This window comes from Macrotis lagotis, chromosome 1 (genome assembly GCF_037893015.1).
Source record: "Macrotis lagotis isolate mMagLag1 chromosome 1, bilby.v1.9.chrom.fasta, whole genome shotgun sequence".
NCBI classification, from domain to species: domain Eukaryota; kingdom Metazoa; phylum Chordata; class Mammalia; order Peramelemorphia; family Peramelidae; genus Macrotis; species Macrotis lagotis.
This window is the reverse complement of record NC_133658.1, coordinates 893694133-893719636: the sequence shown is the minus strand read 5'-3', so window position 1 is coordinate 893719636 and position 25504 is coordinate 893694133. Positions and strand designations below refer to the sequence as shown.

At 43.6% G+C, this 25504-nt stretch overlaps 1 protein-coding gene across 1 annotated transcript in view; it reads left to right on the top strand.

Annotated features, from left to right (window-relative positions):
• The window catches only part of ARHGEF16 (Rho guanine nucleotide exchange factor 16), a 78294-nt gene that overhangs the window by 8170 nt on the left and 44620 nt on the right, over positions 1–25504 (top strand). Inside the window, exons 2-4 of the mRNA XM_074218668.1 lie at positions 11623–12193; positions 18718–18763; positions 21120–21289. Of these exons, the coding sequence (XP_074074769.1) occupies positions 11645–12193; positions 18718–18763; positions 21120–21289 (765 nt within the window). The 5' untranslated portion in view covers positions 11623–11644. The remainder of the gene's footprint in view (positions 1–11622; positions 12194–18717; positions 18764–21119; positions 21290–25504) is intronic.

Below are 25504 nucleotides of genomic sequence, written 5' to 3'. Positions count from 1 at the left end.
GGGTGTTCAGAACTTCTCATTCGAAGCCTCTGGTATGGGAAGGGATCTAAAGGAGTGATGGGGAGCATCCCATGACCTCAGATTCTCCAAGTTCAAAAGGAAAATCCTTTAGACACAGAAACAACTTGAAAGAGAAAGGAAAATGAAAGCTGCCTTACGAGACCAATGTGGATGTATAGAGAATTCACCTCCCAGCTTTGTTTTTTTGTTAGCATTTTTAAGAATATAAGCAAGGGGGACAACTGGGTGGCACAAAGAATAGAGCACTGGCCCTGGAATCAAAAGGACCTGAGTTCAAATTCAGCCTCAGACACTTAATAATGACCTAGCTGTGTGACCTCGAGCAAATCACTTAACCCCATTGCCTTGCAAAAATCAAAAGAAAAAAAAAGAATATAAGTAAGGGTAGATAACAGAATGAATAAAAATGTATGCCATGATCCTATACAGAGGACGGGAGAGTTAGAAGTCAGAATAAACCCTAGCTGACAGGGAAAGTGAAGGACAGAGGCAGTGAGGACGTGGGGAGGGGAACAATAGTTAACTTCACAGTTGTTCATCACACAATATTGCTGTTAATGTGTACAATGTTCTTCTGATTTTGCCAGCTTCAGGATTAGCTCTTCAGAGAGAAAGGATGAGGACTGGAGAAGGGAGAACACTGTTGCAGTGAGTGGAAAGGACAGGAGGATGTACCTCACGGTTAGGTGCACAGCCTATTCTCAGAAAGAATTGTAAACCCCTGGAAGGAGCGATCATTTGATTTTCGTCTTCTGTCTTTACAGTACCTAGCTCACAGTAGCTGCTTAATAAATGATTGGTGGATAAAACAAAACTGACCACAAAGAGAAGGCAGAACTCCCCAATCTGTGATTTTGCTTTAGTTTTCCTCCTGTCAAAGAGACTCTATGGATTAGGAAGCTCAGAGCAAAACTACTAATCAGGGAGTTGATACCAAGCCCCCACCTTCAAAAAAACAAATTAAAGAGATAGTGAGAGTGCTCTTGACTAGTCTGGACAAATTCAAGTGACGTAGCCAGGGGAATGCCCTTCTCAGGTACTGAAAGAATGAGTGGAGATAATTCTTGAACCGTGATCAGCAATATTTGAAAGATAATAAAGAATAGGAGAGATAATTCAGGATTAGTAAAGGACAACAGTTGTCCTGATTTTCAAAAAGCTCAAAGGAAAAGCATTTGTAAACTAGTCTAGGGAGCTTGGTTTGAACTCCTAAGCCATTCCAGAACCAGCTTAATGAATATCTGGGAAAGGAAGTGATGATCCCCCAAAACCAGTATAGGATTCCTGATGGAACCCATGTCATGCCATACAATTGACATTCCCTTTTTTGCCAGGGTTAGCCAGTTTTGTTCACTTAGATTTCCAGCAAAGTGTTTGATAAAATATCTCATGCTTTCCTCATGGAAAATATGGAAAGAGGTGAGCTAGACATCATTCATAGATTCATTCCTTGGTGTTGGATTGACCAGACCCAGAGTATAATCATTGATGGTGGTGTCATATCAGTTTGTGAGAAGATCCATAATGAAGTGTCCCAGGAATCTGTGCTCAGCCCTAAGTGATTATCAATGACTTAGATAAAGGGAAAGGTCTACAAGCTGAAAGGGACTTCAAAAGTCAAATAGTTCAGCCCCCTTGTTTTCCAGATTTGAAAGCTAAGGTGTGAGGAGGTCACATGTGTGGTAAATTCCAGGTCTGGGATTTGAACCCATTACCACATTTTGGGAAGGACATCGGTAAACTAGAAAATGATTATGGAGGTGCGCAATCAGGTTAATGAAGGACCTGGAGTTTATGGCCTATGAGGGAAGGCGCTGACTGTATTTTGCCTAGCAAGTGGAATATAATAGCTGGATTCAAGTTTTTGAAGGACCATCATGGTGGATTTTAGCATGAGATCTCTGGGGGTGACTAGGTGGCACAGTGGATAGATAGAGCACCAGCCCTGGAATTAGGAGTACCTGAGTTCAAATCCAACCTCAGACACTTAATAATTACCTAGCTGTGTGGCCTTGGGCAAGCCACTTAACCCCATTTGCCTTGCAAAAAAAAAACCCTAAAAAAAATGAGATCTCTGTCCAAGGAGATAGTGGCTTCCCCTTTACCATAGATCTAAAGATTGAATGACCACTTGTGCAAGATATGCTAAGTAGAACTCCTTTGCAATTTTGGATTGGGATCCTTGTAGCTAGATAGTTTATCAACTGGTCTTGCAATTCATTCTTTCTTCAGATTTAATGTGAGGTTCAAATCTTTCCTCAGAAACTAGTTGTGTAACTTCTGGACATGTTACATAACCTCTGTTTGGCCTGAAGATAAATGGAGCTACCCACAGCCCCCTTCCTCACTAGGTTGTTGGGAAGAGCAAATGAAAGCGTACTTTGCAAACTCTAAAAATTTTAGCAATTATTATTGACAACTAGAATTAACAATCCCAGTGTATAGCGTCGAGCCTGGAGTCGTGAAGATCTGAGTTCAAATTCAGCTTCAGCCATTTACTAGCTATGTGATCCTGGGCAAGATGGTAGCCTCTGCCTCAGTTTCCTTATCTGTAAAATGGGATGATAGTAATAGCATACACGTCCCAGGATTGTTTTAAAGATCAAATGAGGTAATTGTAGAATCCTTGGCACAGTACCTGATAGATGCCATAGAAATATTATCTTCATCATCATCATTATTGTTATTATCATTATTATTATTAATGGTTGATGAAATGTTGTGATTCTTTGTTCATTGGAGGATTGTTTCTTCCTTTTTTATTTATGTGCTTTTTAAAATGCCAGTTTGTACAAAAATAGAAATAGCTGGGCACACTTTTCCCACCAAAGTTTTGGCTGCAGACACTTATGGTCACTGACTTTGGAGGTGCCTTTATCTCTTCCCCCTCCCTTTATGAGGCAGCTGAGGTCCAGGCTTGTGATGAGGGATCTCGGAATCAGGACTGGGATTCCTGTCCCATCCTTTGTTTACAGGGAGACACAGACCCTCATAACGCTAAGTCCTTATATAGTAAATAATGACCTATGCTAATCACATAATAAATTCTTGATGATAGATTGCTTGTAAAAAGATTTAGGGAGGAAACCTCGAACCCCCAGCTTCTGGGCTCCTTCCTCAGATGGTTTTCTGTACTGCAGTGGGGCCAGGCTGAGCTCTGACTTGCGATAGTGAGAGCAGCTCACACGGATTCCCTTATGGAGACTTATCCATCGGGCCTTGTCTTGGAGTCACTCCATGCACCTCCTCCTTAGGAGCAGAGCATCCTAGAATGGGACCCTCCACTTCTGGGGTCTCTGCCTAGAAGAAAAGGTGCCACGGGACCTCTGGCTGACTTCCTGAGGCCAGCGGGGTGTGGCCGGGCACCAGAAGAACAGCCTGGCCCGTCCAGGCCCCACCTCCAACAAAAGCTGCTTCCAGGCCCGGAACAACTGCTCACCAAACAGGTTCCCATCGGGGCATCTCTGACCCAGAGCAAATGGAGGCTGCCGTAGGGAGGGGCGGGGAACCTGAACGCCCCGGCGGATCTCACCAGGGCACAGGAGGCCCAGGAGAGGACAAAAGGGAATGGAGAAAACAGATCAAGACCCGGGGCCGGCCGGAGAGGGAGGGCTGAATGAAGCCAACCCACATGTGTGGAGAGGAAACTGTAGAGGGATGGGCCAGAGGGCATTGTGCCCGCCGGGAAGTAGGAAGAATGTGCCCAGGTGAAAGGCTGAGTGAGCAAGGAACTGGGTGGAAATCTTTGTTCAGTTTGTTGTTTGGGAAGAAGGAAAGGGGAGAGGAATTGGGGAGTGCGCTCAAGCCTCTCATGTGTCTTAGAGAATGCCAGACACCTAATCACCAGAGATCTCAGTTGGAATTCCACCCGTGCCACTTCCTGCCCGGGTGATCCTGGGCGAGTTATTGAACTTCTGATCCTCAACTTTTCCTTGTCTGTAAAATGGGACTAACTCACCTCACCAAAGCAAATGAGAAGATGTAGGGAGAGTAGTCCGCCAACTTTCAAGTGCTTTGTAGAGATAGAGATAGTTCCTGGACCTGTGATTTCTTTGGATCAGGGAAGAAGCTCCATTTACCATAATATAGGCCATTCCCTTTGCTACAACTTAAGTCAGGGTTCTTAACCTGAGAGCATGAATTTGCTTTAGAAATATTTTCATAACTGAGTTGGTTTCCTTCGCAACTGCTCATTTTATATTGTACGTCGAAAAGCATGATTCTAGAAGGGTCCATGGGCTTCCACAGACATTGCGGGGGAGGGGGATCAGGACACAGAAAAGGTGAAGAAGCCTTAGTGACACAGAAAAGATGACAAGACTTCTCCCAGAGCATCAGGAAGTGAAACGATACACACGCACGCACACACATAGATGCAGAGACATGTGTATTTGTATTTCTCTACACATACACATCTGTATTGAGTGTATACTTATGCATTGTATAGATTTAGGCACACCTTTATGCATTCAGGTTCATATATGTTCATTGAATTCATGCATGCATGTGTAATGCACATATGTTGGGGGAGAGAGGAAGGAGAGGGTGGACTGGATGATAGGGTTGGGTGGCTATGAGGAAGGCAGAAGGGAATCCAAGTCTGGAAGGGAAGACCTCTGAGCCTGGCTTTCAGGGACTTTCTGCACTACCCTGCCTTGTTCCCTGTGTATTATTATTGCATCCTAATTATAGAGAATGTGTTTATAGCCTCATTACAAAGACATAACTGAAGCATCAATATTTATTATGTAAATATTTGTGGATCTTCAGGATGTCCCCCGAGTCTTACTGCTTTTTAGATATTCATAAATAAACTGTAATAACTTAAAAGGCACAGACCTGGGGGGCCAAGCACCCTTCTTGAGCATATAATTAGTGATCCCGAATAATAATACTTACATGAACCAGGGTAGCCCTTGTTGGTTCATAGTCAGTCACCTATTGTTGGGATAGAATTCTGTGATTCTTGTCAGCGGCACACCCGGGATGGTCAGGCCTGGCCTGCATTGAGATGTTTCTAGTCCTGTGGGAAGGATCATCCCATCCCACCCGGTCATCCCTCCCTCTGAGATCCAGCCCAGATAGCCTTCTCTCCGCTCCTCCCTTCCGCTGCTCCACCCCACCCCCTTCTCCTCTGACCTGGAGGATGGGGGGAGATGCCTCTCTTCCTTCTAGATGAAGTCCGATCACCACAGGAAGCCTTCAGGGAGCCCAGCTGTTGGTGACCTCCTTCTAAACTGACTTGTTATTCTTGCTGTATATTTATTATCTCCCCCATTAGGATGCGAAGCTCCTTGTGAGGAGAGATTGTTCTATTCTTTGGACTTGTGTTCCCAGCTCTTCTCATGGTGTCTAGTACATAGCAGATTCTTAATAAATAGCTTCTGATTATATGATTTCGGGGGATATGATCCTAGGACCATCCTTTTGGAATATGGAGCACGCCTACACAACACCCACAGCAAGTTGAATGGATAATGGAGTTTGGGACAGGCCCCGATGCTCTGTTCACCACATTGCCCCAAACTTGAGGCTTTAGTTTCCTTTGTTGTTAAAAAGGGGGGGGGGTTGAACTAGCTGTCCCCAGGTTTCCTTTTAGTCTCAGATCAAAGGAAAAACTTATTATGCAACTTATTATGCACTGTGCCAATGGCTCAAGCAAGGTGATTTTGCCACAGGGTCACTCCCTGTTTGGGTCAGAGTTGCCCCCCCCCAAGAAATTGGAGACAGATCTGAGGTTTCTGGCACTGAGGCAGCATGTTGTGGGGATAACAGGCAACTAAATTTAGTGGGTAGTAATCTGGATAGCAGGCAACTGAGGGCAAGACGTCTCACCTTTCCCAGCTTCTTTAAAATGGGCCTGTTCGTAGCTCTTCCCTCTCGGGTTTGTCGTCAGCATTCAGAAGAAATGATTTGTATGGCCCTTTCTAAAACTTTAAAACACTGTATAAATCTTGATGCTGAAGATGAGGGAATAGGGACCGAGTCCTGGTAGAGGGGACTTTCAGGTGCGGAGAGTCTATCCTCCTGTGCAGATCAGCACCTTCTCAGCAGCTTGACTTCCTGAGAGGTTGACTGCTCAAGGTCAGACAGACAGCATGTGGAAAAAGTAGGATTTGACCCCAAGTTACCCTGAATGTGAGCCTGCATCTCCATGTCTCTCATCATCATCATCATCTTCTCTTCCTCCTGTTCCTTTTTCTCCTCCTTAGTTTCCTCATTATTACTCATTATTCATATAAATCATTTCATTAAAATCACTGTATTTAGGGGGCAGGAAAGACCTGAGTTCAAGTATGAATACTTCCTCTTCCTGAATGGGTGACATTGGGTTACATTTATCTTTATTTACTTGTTTTGAAATAATGGCAAGCCCTTGAAGGTACAGATTATTTCTTTTCTTTTCATTTTTTTTTTTTTGGTCTTTTCATCCCCATCACCTGGCCCCTAGCAGTCCCTTAATTAATGTCGAATGAGCCTTGACCTGAACAAAACACTTGAAAAAAGTCTGTTTTACCTTCTGTGAAATGGGGATAATCAGAATTTTGCTATTCCCTCATGGGATAACTATCCCTTGGAAGCAGTTTTTTAGAAGGAAAATTTAGAGATGTACAATGGGAAGAGGGATCCCACAGATCATTAAGTCTGTTGCCCTGGAAGAAGCTGAGGTCGTCAGGGAGGAACTTCCCCAAACTTCCCCAAGGTCCCATGAGGGTCCCGGAGCCCAGTCCGAGTCTGACGTGACACAGTTTGAGTCAGTCTCTTGTCAATGGGTGTTTCTGGCCTGCTTTTGGCCTCTAAACAGAGAGATGTGTGTGCCCAGCAGCAGCTTGGAGCCTGGGGCCTCTCGGGAAACAGAGCAGGCATGAATGGTGGGCACTGTCTGCCCTCGCCAGCATCTGCCATCAGAGAGTGACAAGGACTGCAGAGACCATTTGTAGATCTAATTTGCACAGTGGGAAAAGCCCAGAATTCAAGGGATTTCTCTAAGCCTGTTGGAACTTCCTTGGCGGGGGGGGGGGGGTTGTTTCATTTTTAGTTACTGTCTCCTCAGTGTTGTACCCTGGAGACATTTAATTAGCTGTTCAATCATTGACTGATTTTGTGTCCCCTACTTCTTATCACTGTGCCTTGCACACTGAAGGCAATTAATAGATGCTTACTGATTGATTTATTGGACTCAACCTGTGTGAGTCCCATAAAACAATAAACAGCAAAATCTGGAACTTAAAATCAGATTGAGGGGCAGCTGGGTGGCACAATGGATGGGGTCGGGAGGACTTGTGTTCAAATGTGGCCTCAGACCCTTACTATTCACCCAGCTCTGTGAACTTGGCAAGTCACTTGGCCCCATTACCTTGCAACCCCCCCCTCCAAAATTCAGGTTGAATCTCTCTAATGTACCACTTCTGTGCCTTTGCCTCAGGCAGCCCCTTCCCCCCCATCTCAACTGCAAAGAACCACTCTCTTCCTTGAAGGATCTGCTCTAGAACTAACTACCTTCTGTATAGAACTTCTAGTGCCCAACCTGCCCAGTTTTGATTTTGCATTTATTTGCTGTATACTTATCAGCAAATCAATAGGCATTTATTAACCTCCTACTGTATGCAAGCCCTATGTTTGATTCACATAAGCCCTACTATCAAGGGGATCGGTTGTGGTGTCTCCCCCAGTAGAACGGCAGCTACCTGAGAGCGAAAACTATTCCACTCGTGTCAAGTTCCTGGCAGCTTACACAGAGTCCAAACAGGAACTCAAGTTTTGACTCTCCTCCCAGGGTTTTTATGAGGAGAGTACCTTAACTTGGTGGGTAGATGGGGCTTGGGGATGGTTGGTCTGTCATTTTGTTCTACAGATCTGAAAACCCAAGACCCAGAAAGGGGAAGCTTAAGAATAATCATCCCCAGGCGGTGGCTAGGTGGTGCAGTGGAGAGAGCACCTGCCCTGGAGTCAGGAGGACTTGAGTTCAAATTTGGCCTCAGACACTTAATAATTACCTAGCCCTGTGGCCTTGGGCGAGCCACTTAACCCCATTGCCTTGCAAAAACCTTAAAAAAAAAAAAGAATAATGAGCCCGTGGTAGTGGTTCCCCATCCCTGGAGGGCTTACAGTGGAGTCATTCTGCTTTGGAGAGGGGGGGTCTTCTTTCTCAGATCTGCTCCATGATCTTTGAGCTTCCTTCCAAAGCTGATCCTCTAGGTCTTAGCCAAGGGAGTTTGGGTCCGAATTAGGAGTTGCTGCCCATCAGGGCATTCCCTAGAGTCCTCCCCAGGCTCCATTATCTTGTTTGAATGATGAGTAAATACGTTATGCTTTGTCCCACACCTGATCACCCCCAAGTTACAGATGGGGAAATCAAGTTACAGATTAATTCTGAGGTAGAGTTTGGTCTTTTAGCCCTGGTATTCACCTATTTGCCACATACTTATTATATGTTAAGTATGGAGGGCAGAATGCTATATCCCTGGAATTTATTTGTGAAGTACACAATAAATGCCCACTGTATGCCTGTTGATTGAGTGAAATGACCCGCTGGGAGCTTACAGTTGATATAGGGGAGGGAAAACAGTTTGTTCAGAGAAGTCAAAGTGGATAGAATGCAGTTGGGAAAAGATGAGCCTCAGACACTTAATTAACTGTGTGACCCTGGGCAAGTCACTTCATCTCTGCCTGCCTCAGTTTCCTCTACTGTAAAATAATATATAATTATATATAAAACATATGATGATGTATGATTTGTATGTGTATAAATATCACCAACTTCCCAGGTTGTTTTGAAGATCAAATGAGATAACATTTGGAGATCGCACAGCACAGAGCACAGTGCTTGGCCCATTATAAAAACTGTACTAATGCTAGCTATTATAATATGATTATTCTATCTATATAATTAATATGTATCTACATATATTAATATCATCATATATAATAGAACACTAATATGTAAGCTGCATGCAATTTAATTAAATTATATACAGTCATGTGTAATAATACATTGTCTGTATTCACACATGCCTGTATACATACATACATACATGAATATTTATTAACATGCACAGAGATAATTTGGGGTGGAAGGAAGACGTTAGTGTAGGAAAAGCACCTGAACTCGGGCCTTGAGAAAGTGTAAACTCTCGGGGAGGTGGGAGAAAGCTATGTTTGGGGAACATTTTGTGGGGTTCAGGAGAGGGAAGCCTGGCAGTCATTTGGCCCTTCCTGGCCTTGTCCCCAGATATCTCCTTGGATTCCTTTCTTTCCCTTTCGATTTTTGGTTGTCTCCTGCGCTTTGAGCGGGACCTGGTGTGAGAGGCAGGTAGAGACACAGCTGCCGGCCGAGGGCCTTTTTTGGGAAGATGGGGGCATAGTTGCCATAAGGTGGGGGTGCCAGGAATGTGTGACTCCTCACAAATGCCTTTCAGTGGTCCCAGCAGTCCAGGTCAGTTTGTAGGGTTTACATAATGGGAGGAGCGGGCGTTGCTGGGCAGGCTGAGTCACCCAGGGAGCAGAGATGGTATCTTATCTGTGTGTGACCCTTGGACCTCTTGCATGGGCTGAGGACGACCCATCCTGGGGCAGCTTCAAAGTCCTCTCCTCTTCCTTCTGAAGGCTTTGGTTAGCTCCTCGATTAGGTGGAGCCAGAGAATTGTCACATATGTGGAGGCTGAGAGGTCAAAGGGGAGATGGAGTGGATCGGTGCAAAGATCTGGGTTCAGATCTCAGCTCTGCCTCGTTCCCTTTGTTGCTGAGCTATCTTGGGCTCTTATAAGCCCCATTTTCCTCTTCTGTCAAACTAAGATTTTTAATATTTTATTTATTTTGAGTTTTACACTCCCCCCCAATCTTCCTTCCCTCCCCCCCACCCCCCAGAAGGCAGTTTGTTAAGTCTTCACAGTGTTTCCGTGGTATACATTGATCCAAGTTGAATGAGATGACAGAGAAATCACATCCTCAAACAAAGCTTTTGAGCAGGACTCTTCCCATTCTGACCTCTGTGGCCCCCGACTCACCCTCGATGTGCTGCTGAGAAATTACCTGCCCATCCCACCTCTGATAGAGGGCATCCTGCCCACTCCTGCCCACTCCTGCCCTCCATGCTAAAGATAAGGCAGACTCCTCTTCTGGAGGAGCTTCCTAGCCAGTCAATAGCTAACTAGTGTTAAGCATTGTTTTGTCCCATTTGTATCTCTAGAATACAGAAAACAGTCCTGCCCTCAGGGAGATTACATTTGGGGCAGGGGGCGAATATACAGAACTGAACACATCATTCCAAGTGGAGGAGGGGAGGTAGAAAAAAGACTACTTCTAGAAGGTGGTACCAAGTTGTGCTTTGAAGGGAGGGAGTCAGAGATTCCAAGGGGATTCTAGAAGCAAAGAGGGCATTCCTGCAAGTTCCTAATGTCTCCTGGTTGATCTCCCCATCCTTTGGTGTTCTCCCCTTGCCCTGTCATACAAGATGTGCTCAGAAAGTTGGGGTGATCTTTTGGAATTTTGTGGGGGTCAGAGCAGAGCTTGGACAGTCCAGCTGATGCCCCTCTCTGCCTCTCTGGAACCTCTCCCTCAGCTTTTCAGATCATGTCTACCCTTCTTCTCAGGTGAAGGTAGAAAAAAAGGCAGGCTTTGGAATAGTCAGAGGACCTCTTACTGCCTGGGAGACCTTGGGCAAGTCATTTCACCCTGGCCTCAGTTTCCTCAGATGTAAAATGTGGGAGGAGGGGGTCTGGATTGTAAGCTTTGCCTTTTTGGGGTCTCACCTGGTTATCCTTGTAAAATGGTGATGTTCAGTTGACCTGTAACCACAAAGTGATGAAGATGGTGCGTGCTTCTTGGATCGTTATTTTCACTGATGGGGAGAACTCCCAGTGATCACACTCCCTCCGCTGATGCAAGTGTTGGGCAGTTTAGCCTCATACACTTGCTGGGCTCACATGACTACTAAGTGTCTGAGGCTAGATTTGAACTCACATCTTCCTGACTCTACGTCTGGCACTCTATCCATTGCGCCATCACTACCATTCCCTGAATGATCTTGGGCAAATTATTTCCTCTCGCTGGGCCCATTTCCTCATCTTTGAAAATGAGGGGATTGAACCATGTGGCCCCTGTGGTCCATTCCTTGTGTGACTGATACCTTTTATATCCACCCTCTCCACAAGAGATAACTTGGCAAATGATAGTTGGCTTTTCCTTGAAATACAAGGCCTCAAACTCTCCAGCCCAATTTTGGGTTTTTTTTTTCCTAGAGACACCCCTTGAAGAAAGTGTGCTACCCTTCAGACTCAGCTTGACTTCACCCCTGACCTGAGTGTCAGCCAGACCCCCCGCTGGAAGGATTGCCTAATAATTATGTCATTATATTAATGATCTTTAATAATAGTGTTATAATCATAGCTCTCTGCCTGTCGTTTGGCAGTTGGGAAGAACCAGAGATAAGGGAAAGGAGGGAAGTGGAGATGGGAAGGATAGGATGGTCTGCCAGAAGATTGGCAGGGAGCATCCCTCAGAGGAGCTGCCTCGGGTCCTGATGGTGCCCCTTGTTAGGGGACCTCCTGCTAAGATGGCCTTGCGTCTCGATCTCATGTGTTGCCTCTTTAACACCCCCAGGACCCACCCTACCGGAAGCACCATGTCTCAAAGGCATTCAGACAGCATGCTGGATGAGAAGTCCAAGCAGCTCGCCTATCGTTTACATTCTGAGCTATGTCTCGATGAGGATGGCAACCCAGTTCCTGGACTCCCCAGGCACCGGAGCTCTCTGAAGTCGATGGATAATGCCGCCTTCCAGGCCGAGCGCACCAGAAACGAGCCCCACCAGGTCATCCTGAGCACAGAGAGCCCTGCTGCCCTCAAGGTGGGCACCCAGCAGCTGATCCCTAAGAACCTGGCGGTATCCACCAAGTCCAAGACGCCCACCCGCCACCAGAGCTTTGCCCAGCTGAGCAAGGAGACTGGCCGGCGGGATGCCAAGAGGCTGTCTGCCCCTCGCTTCTCCCTGGATGACCTAGAAGTGGATGTGACCTCAGTAGGGTCACTGAGGCGGAACATCCGGAACCCGTCCTATCGAGCAGCCATGAAGGGCTTTGGGACCCCAGCTGAACCCAAGCCTGCCCCTTCCCTCAAACCTCTCACCGAAGAATCAGCCCAGGGCCCAGCACGGAGTCCAGTCAGGAACAAGGTAAAAAGCATGGGAAAATGGGCAGCCTTGGGTGGGCTGGGGTTCCCCTAAACTGGGCCCAGACTCCCACTTTTAAGAGTTGGGGAGAGGATGCTAGAACCCTGACTAATATTCAATCATAGGATTTGTTAATAAGAATACTAATTACAATAATAATAATAATAATAATAATAATTAACATAGCACTCTGCAGGGTCTGCCCAACACTTTCTATTTTATCTTATTTGATCCCCTATTAAGTGGATATTAGTATTCTCCCTATTTTACCGAGGAGAAAACTGAGGCAGAAAGGTTGACTTGTCCAAGCCAAGCAGCCAAGTGGCTGTAGTAAGAGTAACTCTGATAACCACAGCTAGTGATCATAGAGGACTTAAAGATTTGCAGAAACACTTTCCATGTGTTATCTTACTGTTCCTTACAACCACCCTGGGGCTGGATGCTCTTCTTAGTCTCCCTTTTCAGGTGAGGAAACAGAGGCAGAGGGTGACTAAGGGACCTTCCAGGGTCACGCTGCCAGTAAATGATGGCTTCAAACTTGGGTCTCTTTGATCCCCCATCAGCTCTAGCCACTGGGAAACCCAGCCTCTTCTGGAAGCTGATGATCTTATTCCTTCCCTTCTTTACACACTGTATCAAGCAGGTCTAGTTGGTGTTCTCTGAAATGAGTCCCTCTCTCTTCCCTCCATGCATCTTGCTGGGAATTTCTCTTTCTTCAGGTCCCCCCCTTCAGAATCCCTGACTTTCTTTGGGGCTCAGTTTTGGTTCTGCCTCTGCAGAGTACTTGCCTCCTCCACCCTCCAGGTGTTGATTTTCTCTCTATCATCTATCTCTCACCTGTCTCCATGTCTGTCTCTTATCTATCTATCTATCTATCTATCTATCTATCTATCTATCTATCTATCTATCTCATCTCATATCTCTACATGTAGCTCTCCCTCTCAACAATTCTCTGTTCTTATCTCCTACCTCTCCTTTATCTCTCTGTCTCTTTCTATCTCTCTCACCTGTCTCCTCTCTTTGTCTCTGTCTCCCCCCTCACTATCTCTCTGTTCTCATCTCCTACCTCCCCCCTCTCTCTCTTTCCCTCATCTCCTATCCCTCCTCAGTCTCTAATAGACTTTCTTTCCTCCTTTTTTCTCTCCCTCTACCCCTCTCTTTCTCTTTTTCTTTCTTCTTGTTTCCCTCTCTTCTTCTCTCTCTTCATCTCTATCTCTCCTCCCTCACCACAGGTAGTATCTTTCATCATTGTCCTTTATTCTCCATTACCCAGTGGACAGAGCTTTAAAAATGAGGGAACTGGATGACATCATCAGTCATGTCAAAACCCAAATAGAAATATGAGCTACTAACCCTTACAGAGGGATTCCTGAGGGTTTTATATTGACTTAGAAAACTACAAATTAATGTTATTGTATTTTTATTTATCCTCTTAACTATTTCCTATTAACATTTTAATCTGATTTGGGTCACTCTTCCCCAGTGTTAGATACCTCTGGATTCAGTGACAATCTCTTTGGACTGTAAATCTCATTTATAGAATGTATTGCTTCATTCTAGCAGCTGGTAGAACCAAGTGACTCATCTTTTAATTCAGTTAATCATTTATTAAGCACCTACTGTGTGCATACTTATTTCAGAGAATGGCAAGACTCTATAAGCAGGAGAGAATCTTCATAGTAGAAGGTGGAGTGCATTATTTAGCCATGTATTGTCCAATCTGTCCTCAAGCATAAACTGAACACCACCTAGCACTTGGAATTCAAAGAAATCCCCCCATATGGGACCTGCCCTCAGAGAGATTGCATTCTACTAGGGGAAAGCAATATGTTCACTTGAAGGGAGTGAGTTATGTATGTATGTATATATGTCTTTAAATACACACATACCAATAGACACACATATGCAAATATGTATATACACACACATAGAAATAGAGTAATTGCGAGGTAATTAGAGCAGGGCAGAGGAGGCAGGAGCAATTAGAGAGATCCACCTCCTAGGTAAGCAAACTTTGCATTAAAGGAAGTTAGGGATTCTAAGAGGTGGTTGGGAGGGGGGGTGAGGAGAGACCTCATTCCAGGCAGGGGGATGGACTGGGCTTGCTAATTAGGAGTCTCCAGGTAGCAGGCTTCATAGAAGTCATTTATCATTACTCATTAATTACATATAAATGGGTGATTAGACAGTTCTTGGAAAGACTTTTTTTTTCCTCTTGGAGCACTAATATGTTATAAGCCTCTGGTTCATTCATAAATATATCATTAAGATATATTATATATGTATATGTTATATATATAATATATATAAGAAAAAGGAGGAAATATTATATTAATATATAAAATATAACTTAAGAGCTTCCATTTTACAAATGAGAAAACTGAAGTCAGTTACAGTGTTTACACCGACTGAATGCCATTCACTATGTTAGGTATAAGGGAGGCAAATACCAAGAACACCAAGCAATACCTAGTCTAATGGGAAAGATGAGTATATCTCCAGTGGCATAAATATAAAGAGATAAATGCCAGTACTTTCAAGATAAGTTATATGCAAGGTAATTTGGGAGGAGCAAGCAATTCTAATTAAGGGGTGGCTCAGTAAAGACTGAGAGAAGATGATAGAAAACTTGATTTGAACTTGAAGACTCTGAGGCAGAGCTAAGGAAGGAGGGCATTCTAGGCATAGTTCAGAAACCATGGAAGGGGAAGATTGAGTGTTGTGTATGAGGAAAAGAGACCTCAGAATGTGGAGGGAGAGCTGGTGGCCAGGCAGCCAGGGGGACAGGATGGGGAGGGCTTCAAAGGCTAAACAGAGCAGTTTCTAGATTATCCTGTAGGTCATGAAATGGGTGGAGTATGGGAATCACATGGTCAGATCTGGGCTTCATTAAAGAAAATCATTGCTGGGGTGTAAAGGATAGACCACGGAAGGGGAGATCTGAGGCAGGGAGACCAGTGAGAAGGCTGTTGAAATAATGGAGGTGGGAGGAGAGAAAGACAGACAAACAGAGAATAGGAGAGAGACAGAGACAGACAGACAGACAGATGGGGATGGGGGAGTGGAGTGAGAAAGGAGTTTGCTGGGCTACCAGGAATCACCTTGGAAATGTATATGTGCTCTGGGACTTCAGAATAGGAGGCACCATTAGCCACAGACCAGGGCTCTAGCCTTCTTCTGAAAAAATAAGAGTTAGAATAGGACCAGCTGTGGTTGGGGGGGGCGGTCCATAAATAAATAAAGAGAGAGAGAGAGAGAGAGAGAGAAAACAAGAACAACAAGAAGGAAAGGAGGACAGGAAAGCTGGGGAGGGGGGGAAGAAGAAGGGAGGTGAATGGTTTTATTTAAGCACATCTTTTTGCCTGCTTAACAAATTGAATGTTGAACTTTAATGGAAATAGGCAGGGACCTGGATTGTCCCCATTTGTTTGTTTTCTTTTGAGGTCCTGGACCCAGAAGCTGCCCTGGGGTTTGTGGTTAATTGGATTAGCTTTGGGAAGGAAGTGGAGGTCTTTGCTGGGCAGGACATGCTGATTGTATTGGACATTATAAACATCTGTATTGAGGTCCAGGAACCATAGCCTCTGTGTCCATTCTCAACCCCTTGACTTTTTTATTAATCCTCATAAAGGACTCAGCATAGCAGCAAGGGGTTTTGGGTTTTTTTAAAGTGATATTTGGTTAATCTTTGCAACTGAAGAAACTGAGGCTGGTGGGTCCCTTGAGCTGAGAATGCTGAGCTACTGTGGTCTAAACTGTTTGGGTGTCCTCAACATGACCAACCATCCACATGGACATGTCCCCCAGGGTGGGGTGAGGTGGCCCTCCAGACTATCTAAATAGAGACAAACAGCCAGTTAAAAGTTTTTGCAGTGATTAGCAGTTGAATCGTCCCTGGACTTCCATCCCAGTCTAAGCACCGGGGATGTAAAGACAAAAAAAAATAGTTCTTGGACTCAAGAAATTCACATATCACAAGGGGGAGAGAGCCAAAGATCTCAAGATATATTCAGGAATACCCAGAAGGTCATCTCAGAGGGAAGCCAAACACAACCAGGAGGATGGGGAAGGGTCTCCCAAAGAAGGTGAGTCTTTGACCAAAGCCAGGAAGCCAAGGTGAGGAGCCAGGTATTCTAAACAAGGTGGACAGCCAGCGCAAGAGCATGAGCTATGTGTGAGCAACCTCAAGTAAGCAGGTGTTAAAGAGTCTTAGTTAAGTGGAAGGAGACCAAAGATTAGAAGACCAGAAAGACTGGAAGGGAGCAGACACCATTCTGAACCAGAATGAGAATCAAGAATGGAAATAAATCCCTCTACCCTCAGGGAGCTTACATTCTATGGGAGAACATGGAGAGTACACAGATGAGTAAGAACAATTGGATGGAGACAGAACACTTAACCAGTGGGGGGGATGGGAAGCCGAACCTTAGTAAAATTCTGAGTGGCAGAGATGGGGAGAGGAAGCGTCTCAGGCCCAGGGGACAGATGTGTGAAGGCATTGCAGAATCGGATGAAATAAATACAGCAATGTTAGTAGAAATGGTGGGTATCTTTAAAGCTCTGGTAAAAGGGGAGCCACCAAAGACTTTGAAACATCACTAGCTTGAAAATCAAAATCGCCAGCAAATAATTGATGGGCGAAAGACCCATCCGCCATCAGTGACATACACAGTGAAGGGGCTGTCTTTGGTTGAGTTCCATACTTATTTTCTGATAACTCACTCAAACCAACAGCAGATGGGACTCCAGAAAATGAAGTGCCTTGGGAATTTCAGATGCCTCAGATGGAAATGATTACGCTGCTGCTCTGTACAGGCAGAATGAGGGTGGAGAGGTCAGAGCACTGAGCAAAGTTAACCCTGTAGAGAGCTGAGTTTATCCTACTGGTCAGTTCTACATTCCCCTCCTTGGGGGCTTCTCAGGACCACCTGGCTTCTGAAGATATCCTGTCTGAGCAGATGGAATTTTCCCCATTGAAAGGTCTAAGGCATAATGATAATAATAACAATATATAATGCAGTATAATTATAATAGCAATGTATTATATGTATTTTATTATAATAGTAATATATAACTATGCTAATGTATAGCAATAATTTATGTAGCACTTACTATGTGTTGTATAAATATAAAAAAGCTGATAGTCAAATGTTATTATTATGCCCATTCTACAGGTAAGGAAACTGAGGCACAGAGGTTAAGTGACTTGCCCAGGGTCACATGGCTAGGAAGTATCTTAGGTCAGATTCGAAATTAGTAAATAGAAGGTAATTTGAGCTTTTTCCCTGTCTTGAGAACTGTTGTTGGTTCCCCATAGTAGCATATAGAATAAATCATAAACAGTCCATAGATGGATAAGGTCACTAAGTTCCCTTTTTTGTTGTTGTTGGTTCAGTCATGTTTGAAAGCCTCATCTGGAGCTTTCCTGGCAAAGGTACTGGAGTGATTTGCCATTTCCTTCTAAAGCTCATTTTTCAGATGAGGAAACTGAGGCAAATAGGGTAAAGTGACACACAGCTCGGGTCTGAGGTTGAATTTGAACTCAGGTCTTCCTGACTCCAGACCCAACACTGTATCCACTACTGCTGCCCATGAAGCTCCCTAGTACAAATCAAGTAATGATGAGTTTTCCTGGATTGTACTGGCGTCACCTAAATGTCCCTCTTCCTTTTTACAGGAATGGTCTGGGTATTTGGTGAGGAGAGGTCCCTCCAGGCAAAGCACTAGGAAACTTGGGTCCAGGTGTCCTGTGTCTCTTGCTCCTGGGGGGCTTCCCTCTGAGCTTGTCCATGTGGGTCCCCACTGTTTCTTTTCCCTGCTTTTCAGCACCAAGAGAAGTCTTTTCTTTCTACCCAGAAGCTTCGGAGGTTTCTTGTCCCAGGTTGTTCTGATGAAATCCAACCTGGTCCTTCCCCAGAACAGGAAAGGGCAGGTGTTCCCAGAGAAAGGGGCCTCTTAAAGAAATGGTTGGCTGGATTCAAGGAAGGGCTGGGTCATCGGTTCTGGGGCCCTTCAGGGGAAGGCGAATGGATCCTGCAGAGCCGGATAAATAGCTATAATTGGACTCAAAAGTATGAATCTAATACTTCCATTTGTGCTGGCTCTTTGGACTACAGAGGTAAAAACAAACTGTCACTGGCTTCCAGAAGCTTCCATTCTACTGAGGGGGTTGGGATCCCAAAATTCCGGAGGAAAGTACCAATAGCTCAGACCAGGGTGATCAGGAAAGGCCTCAGAGAAGAGGTGCTACCAGAACTCTGCCTTGAAGGACCATTGGTCTTTCAAGAGGTAGAGGTTAGAGATGTCCATCAGACCTCAGTAGACTTCTTCCTTGGTGGAGATGGCCAGAGTGGGCTGGGCCCCAGGTCACCGGTGGTGATCTTGGAGGGTGACCAGGGTAGACGCACCAGAGGGACCTCCGTGAACCAGCAGCCGACTTTCAAGAGATGAGAGAGAGGGAGAAGAAAGCGAGCATTGGCTGCCATCCTTTAACCAAGTGCCTTTCTGTCCTCCTCTTCTTCCTACAGAAAACTCTGGGAAGGAAGCGGCCAAACAAGGGTTCTTTCAAGGATGGTGAGTGTGACCTCCAGGCGCAATTCCTTGGCGGGACACTGGGCAGGCCCCTCTGGCCGTCATTCACCAGCTTCCCTACTGGGCTGGTCAGCCAGACCTCCCTGAGGATGTTGTTTTCTAAGAAGCTTGGGAAGGGGGGAGGCACGGCCCCCATCCTGGACCCCCAGGCTGGACAGCAGTTAAACCATCCCCCAGAACAAAGGGAAATGAAAGAAGCAAAGAATCCCCAAGATTTGGAAGGCATTTGTACTTCAAACAGAATATTACTGGACTCCGCCAGGACTGTATTTGAGCCAAATTCACTGTAAATTCAGTTTTGGTGGATGAAACTCCCATTTCCCTAAAGGATTTGGTTTCAAAATGATCAGTTTTAAAATAGGAGTCTGTGGGAGAATGAGTGCTCTCCTCCCCTCCCCCTTCTTCTCTTCTCCCTCCCTCCTTCCCTCCTTTCTTTCTTTCTCCCCCCCACTTCTCACCTGTGTAGCTCGCTCTGTAGCATCTTGGAAAGCAGCCCCTGGGGAACAGGGGTATGTGAACGTCTTCATCTTTGAGGGTCCCTCTGGAGACATGGAGACTAGTATTATGACTAATTAGAGTGCTTTATGATTTACAATGGAAAGAGTCCGGCTTTAGACTTTTACAAGTACAGAACCCAAAGAGGTGAAATGACTTGCCCCGGGTCACACCAATATTATTTTGCAGAGGTGGGATTTGAACCCACTGTGAATCCAAAATCAACACTCTTTCTTCTCTACTGAGTTGAGTCCTGCCTCCACTTCCACCTCAGAGGGTCATTGTGAGGACCAAAAGAGATAATGTATAGAATATACTTTGTAGGTCTGAAAACATATAAATATTAAGCACTGTTGTTATCAATGATCCCCATCTTACTTAAGAAATTGAGAATGAGGGCAGCTGGGTGGCACAGTAAACAGAGCACAAGCCCTAAAGTCAGGAGGACCTAAGTTCAAAGCTGGTTCAGACACTTAATAATGACCCAGCTATGTGACCTTGGGCAAGTCATTTAACCCCATTACCTTGCCAAAAAATCCAAAAAAAAAAAAAAAGAAATTGAGAATGAGCCATGTGAAGTAGCATTGTCCAGGATCCCACAGGTAATCCGTATAAGAATCAGAATTTGAACCCAGGTCTTCATGATTACAAGTCTAGCACTTGATAAATTACTTGTCCTGTTCTTCCCAGATCAATCATTCAATCAACACCTATCAGGTCCCTTCTTTGTTCTACTCCTTCCCCCAAGGAATCAACCACTCAGTCAACAAACATTAAGCCCTTTCAGTATCTGTTTTTGTGTTTATGCTATATATAGCAAATATACACATATGTGTGTGTGTGTGTGTGTGTGTGTGTGTGTGTGTATTTTATCTCCCCCAATAGAATAGGAGCTACTTTGAGGATAGGAATGAATTTTTTAATATTTTCACTCCCCATGCCTTAGACATGGTAGACATGGGGTATTTGTTGATTGATTAATAAAGCAGCTTACATTCTATTAGGGAACTGTCTCTTCTGCCACTACCAAAAAGATGCCTCGGAATTTAGAAGGAGGGAATTCCCTACTGCTGTGCTCTGCCAGATTTTCAGGGAAAAAATGCTTAGAAAAGTTCAAAGGTCTATCTGATGATGAGAAGAAGAATTATTTATAGACAGAATATTCTGATGTTTGCAAAATGCTTTCCAAACTTTATCTCAGGGGCCTTATAATCCTCCTGAGGGGGAGGGGGAGTCCCTGTCTTTGAAGGATTCTGGAAGAGTCCTTGAATGAAGCCTCCAGAGTGAGGTTCTGCAGCCATACTGTGTCAGAGAGCCTTAAAGTGGTCCTGGGGCCCTGCGTTTCTAGCCTGACTTATTAGGGTTAAAGAATATAGGCTACAATTAGAGGATTTATTGAAAGGCTGAGGCATTCTTTAATAGGGATCAGTGGGGGCTCCCAAGGTCCAACCTTGGGGCATTCCAGGACTCAGTTGGAACCGGGTGTGTCTGTGGTTGGTTGTCATCTCCTCCCTAGACCCCACTCTCCAGGCCATCACCTCATGTCCTCTAGGGGCTAGGACTCCCGTCTCAAAGGTGTCACATTCTACACTTGGTTGCCGTTCTTCTCCAAAGCTCCTTAACAAATTGGCCGAGCCCCATATAGCCATGGGAGACAGCCATATGCAGGGGAGCCCATTCTGGGGGGCTCTCCGACGCCTTTCGGTTTCAGGGTCTCTGTGGGGCCCCAGGGAGGGCCCGCTATCCCCGGCGGTCCCAGAGAGAGATGCTGCCTCAGAGGCGCAGGGCAAGGATGTCTCTTCGGAGTCCTTGTATCAGCTTGTGACTCGCCTTCTGTCCCCAGATCCGGGGTTCTACCAGGACTTGCAGGAGAGGGGTCTGAACACCAGTCACGAATGGGACGATGATCAGCGGGAGGACTGTTCCAGCCCAGAGAGTCCTTGCAAAGCAGACACCACAATTGTGGTGAAGAGTTACCGACCTGCCCAGGTCACCTGGAGCCAGCTCCCTGAGGTAGGTGCTCTGGGAAGGGACCCCCTGAGTCCCTCACAGCCCTTGCTTCCCCCTGTCCTCTTCCAGACCCTTCTGCAGCTTCTCAGAGAAGCCCTGCTCAGGACCCAGACTCTCCATAGCGAAGCATCTATGTCCTTGGCTTGAAATCTTTGTGTGTTGTTTTTTCATTTAATTTTGTTCTTTTCAGTCACCAAACATTCATTGTTTTGCTCTCCCCATTGACTGGTTAAAAGAAAAAAATTCTCTTATCGCATAAATGCAGGAAAGCAAAACATTTCCATTTTGGTCATTTCCAAAAATGCATTTCTTATTCTTCCCAGTGGTCTATCGCCTCTATGTCTTGAGGTGGGTGGTCCCAATTAAGACTGGTAATTCAGTGTTTGGAGTTCTTAAGATCATTCAGTCAACATTTATTAAGTTCCTACTATCTGCCAGGCAAAGAAAAACAAAAGACAGTCTCTACCCTTGAGAGCTTACAGACTAATGGGAAAGAAACCCAACCAACTATGACAAGCAAGCTATAGGTGTGATAAGGAATGGGAGGGAGATGGGAATGAGGCTTTAAAAAAAAACATTTGTTTTTATAGCATTGACGTTACAGTATAAATTATTTTCCTGATTTCACTTTCTTCATTGCATCAATGCTTAAAAATCTTTCCATGTTTCTAAAATTCATATTGTCATCTCTTTTAGTACGGTAGCATTCTGGAGGCTGTAACTTGTTTGGCCATTCCCCAATTCATGGGAACTCCCTCATTTTTGAGTTCTTTGCCTTCCCTAGAAGAGCTGATGTAAATGTTTTTGTGAATATGGGATCTTTTCCTTCTTTCTTAGGTTTCTTTGGTATAGACTTGTATAACTGAGTCAGAGGGCATTTTTTTATACATAATTCCAAGTATTGACTAGATCTCCTTGCTCTCCACCACCACCTTTTGAAGATGTCAGTGCTGTGGAACTCAACTTTCCTTATCGTTCAACTCTCAACCATACCTGGCTAGTGGAAAAGTCACAGCTTTGATGATATGGACCTTTGTCAGTAAGGTGATATCTCTACTTGTTAGGATGTTGTCCAGATTTGCCAAAGCTTTCCTTCCAAAGAGCAAGCATCTTTTCATTTCATGGCATTACTGCTGTCTACTTTCCCATCATTTTTTGTTCTTTTTAAATACCAAATCCTGAGTCCTTACCCTAGGGACTTTGAATTTATCGAATATTAGATTTCTAGCTTCTAGGTAGAGTGTACTTAATCTGTTTTATTTATCAATCAGTTTTTAACCTATATCAAATTGTTTCAAGAATTATTACTCTGTAGCATAGTTCAAGATCAGACACATCGAGGACCCCATTCCTTTTCATATTTTTTTTCATTATTTCTCTTGAGATTCTTGACCTTTTGTGCTTCTATATGAATTTCAGTTATTTCTTCAAGTTTTATGAGATTGTCCTTTGATAGTTTGATAGGTGTTAGACTAAAGTAAGTTGTTTTGTGAAGTATTCTGATTTTTATTATATTGGCTCATCCAATATAATAACAAGCAATTAATATTTCTCCAGTTAGTTGACCCTGTCTCTAATTTTATTAATAGTAGCTTGTAATTGCATTTATGTAATTCATGTATATCTTGGTAGTTAGACTTGTAAGTACTTTATATATTCTCTAGTAATTTTAAATGAAATTTCTCTGCCCTTCCTACTAGGGTTTTTTGGTATTATAAAGAAATGCTGGTGATGTGTATGAGTTTATTATATATCCTACAACTTTGTTCAAGCTTTTATTCTAGTTAATTTTTAGTGAACTCTTTAAGTAAACCATTATTTCATCTGCCAAAAAAGGAGAGAGATAATTTGTTGTCTTCCTGGTCTCTGCTTAATTCTTTCAATTTTTTTTCTTGTTATAATAGTATTTCTAGTATTTTGTCAAATAGAAGTAGTGATGATGGACACTCTTCTTTTACCATTGATCTCAATTAAAAATATTTTAAGTTAATCCTGGATATACATATATATATATACATATATATATATATATGTGTAGATAGATAGATAGACAGAAAGAAAGATAGATGGTTCTTGGTTTTATATGTATGCAGTTTATCACGTTAAGCAAAACATTCTTATATTTTCTAGTTGTCTACAAAAATGTCTGTATTTTATCAAGATCTCTTTTTATTTCTATTGATATTATCATATAATTTTAGTTTTGTTATTAATATGGTTAAATTTATTTAAATTAACATGGTTAAATTTGTTTTCCTGTACACTAACCTTTCATCCATGCTATAAATCCAACTTGGTGATATGTTGTCATAAGGTCTTTGTTAATTGTTTTATTCATTATTTGAGATAATCCAGGTCAAGAGTTGTTTTTTTTCTGTTTTAACTCTTGCTGGCCTGGGCATCAAGATCATAATAGTGTCAGGGAAGGAATTTGATAGAATCCCCTTTGCTTCTGATAAACAGTCTAATATTGCAATTAATTGGAAGTTTTTGAGTGTTACAATTTACTTGTGAATCCATTTGGTGAGGAGTTGGTTCTTTTTTATTTTTCCTTTGGGATTCATTTATGATTTGTTTAGTTTCTTTTTCTGAGATTTGATTATTTAAATTCTCTCTTGTTCTTCTAATCTGAATATTTTATAATGTTGCAAATATTCATTTTCATCAAATAAGTTGTTCGTACTGTCATATAGCTGGACTGAATATTTCAAATAGTATCCTTTATTTTTTCTTCTTGTATTTAACCATTCTTTTTTTCATTTTTGATATTGGCAATTTCAAAAAATGAAAAAGGAATTTGGTTTTCTTCTCTTTTTTTCATTAAATTAGCTAATGGTTCATATATACTGTTCTGATTTTTTAAAAGTTCATGGTTTCATTTACCAATTCAATAGTGCTATTGTTCCTTGAAGCACCTGCTCAGGTGAGTCTGGGTAGCACCTGAAGGTTAATTGTCCAGGGAAAAGGGGTTGACTCTGGGGGTGGGGGTAAAGAGACAGACAGAGACAGACAGACAGAGTGAGAGAACCAAAGAGACAGAGAGACAGAGACAGAGAAAAAGACAGAGTGAGGGAAACAAAGACAGAGAGAGAGAGCGAGAAAGACAGAAAGACAGAGACAGAAAGAGACAGCGAGAGCGAGAGAGAGAGCAAGTGAAAGCGAGAGAGTGAGCGAGAGCGAGAGAGCAAGAGAGAGAGAGTGAGAGAGAGCGAGAGAGAACGAACCAAAGAGAGGGATAGAACGAGTTCACTGAAGGGGCCTTTCAGAGTTATCTCGACTGAACCCTTCATTTTATAGACGACAAAACTGGTGCCCGGAAAGATGAGATTATGGATCTGGAATTGAAGAGAACTTGATCCATTTCAGATCTAATTTTAACAGAGGGAAAACAAGGTCCCAGAGAAGTAAATGTGAAAAAGAAAGGCAACTTGGTGTATTAAAAGAGAGAATAATATAATCAGTGACTGGAATTATAGTTAACTTGGGTTTGGGTCAGCTAAGTGGCGCTGGAGTTAGGAAGATCTGAGTTTCAAACTTGATGTCAGACACTTATTAGCTCTAGGACCTGGGCAAGTCACTTATAACCTCTTTCATCCTCAGTTTCCTTACCTGGAATATTGGGAGATAACCATTTCCTCCTAGGGTAGTTGTGAGGCTAAAAGTATCTTACAAATTTCTGGTTTTTGATTTGATTTCCTCTTTTGATTTTTGATTTCTGGGCAGGTTTCCAAAACTTTGAAACACTTTCCCTCCTACTCTCTGCCTCCTGGCTTCCTTCAGGTCCCACCTAAAATCCTACCTTCTGTTGGAAGCTTTTCCCAGTCCCCCTTAATGCTAATGGCTTTTCTTTGAGATTTTTTCCCCCATTTATATTTTGTTTGTAGATATTTGTCTGCTTGTTGTCTCCTCATTAGAGGACAGGGACTCTCTTTCCCCCTTTTTAAAGTATTCCCAACACTTTAAAAAATAATAGATGGAACATAATCTAGATGCTTCATAAATGTTTACTGATTGGTTGATTTGACCACTACTCACAATGAGACCCTGGTCAAATCATTTCCCCTGGTCTGGAGATCATTTTCCCTCTCTGTAAAATAAGAAGGTTACACTTAGATGTCCTTTAAAGCCTATTTCCACCTTTAATAGACTGAGACTCCCTGCATGTATAATTTGTTTATTATAAGCCTTTGCAGCTTGCAGAAAAGCTTCACCCTCATG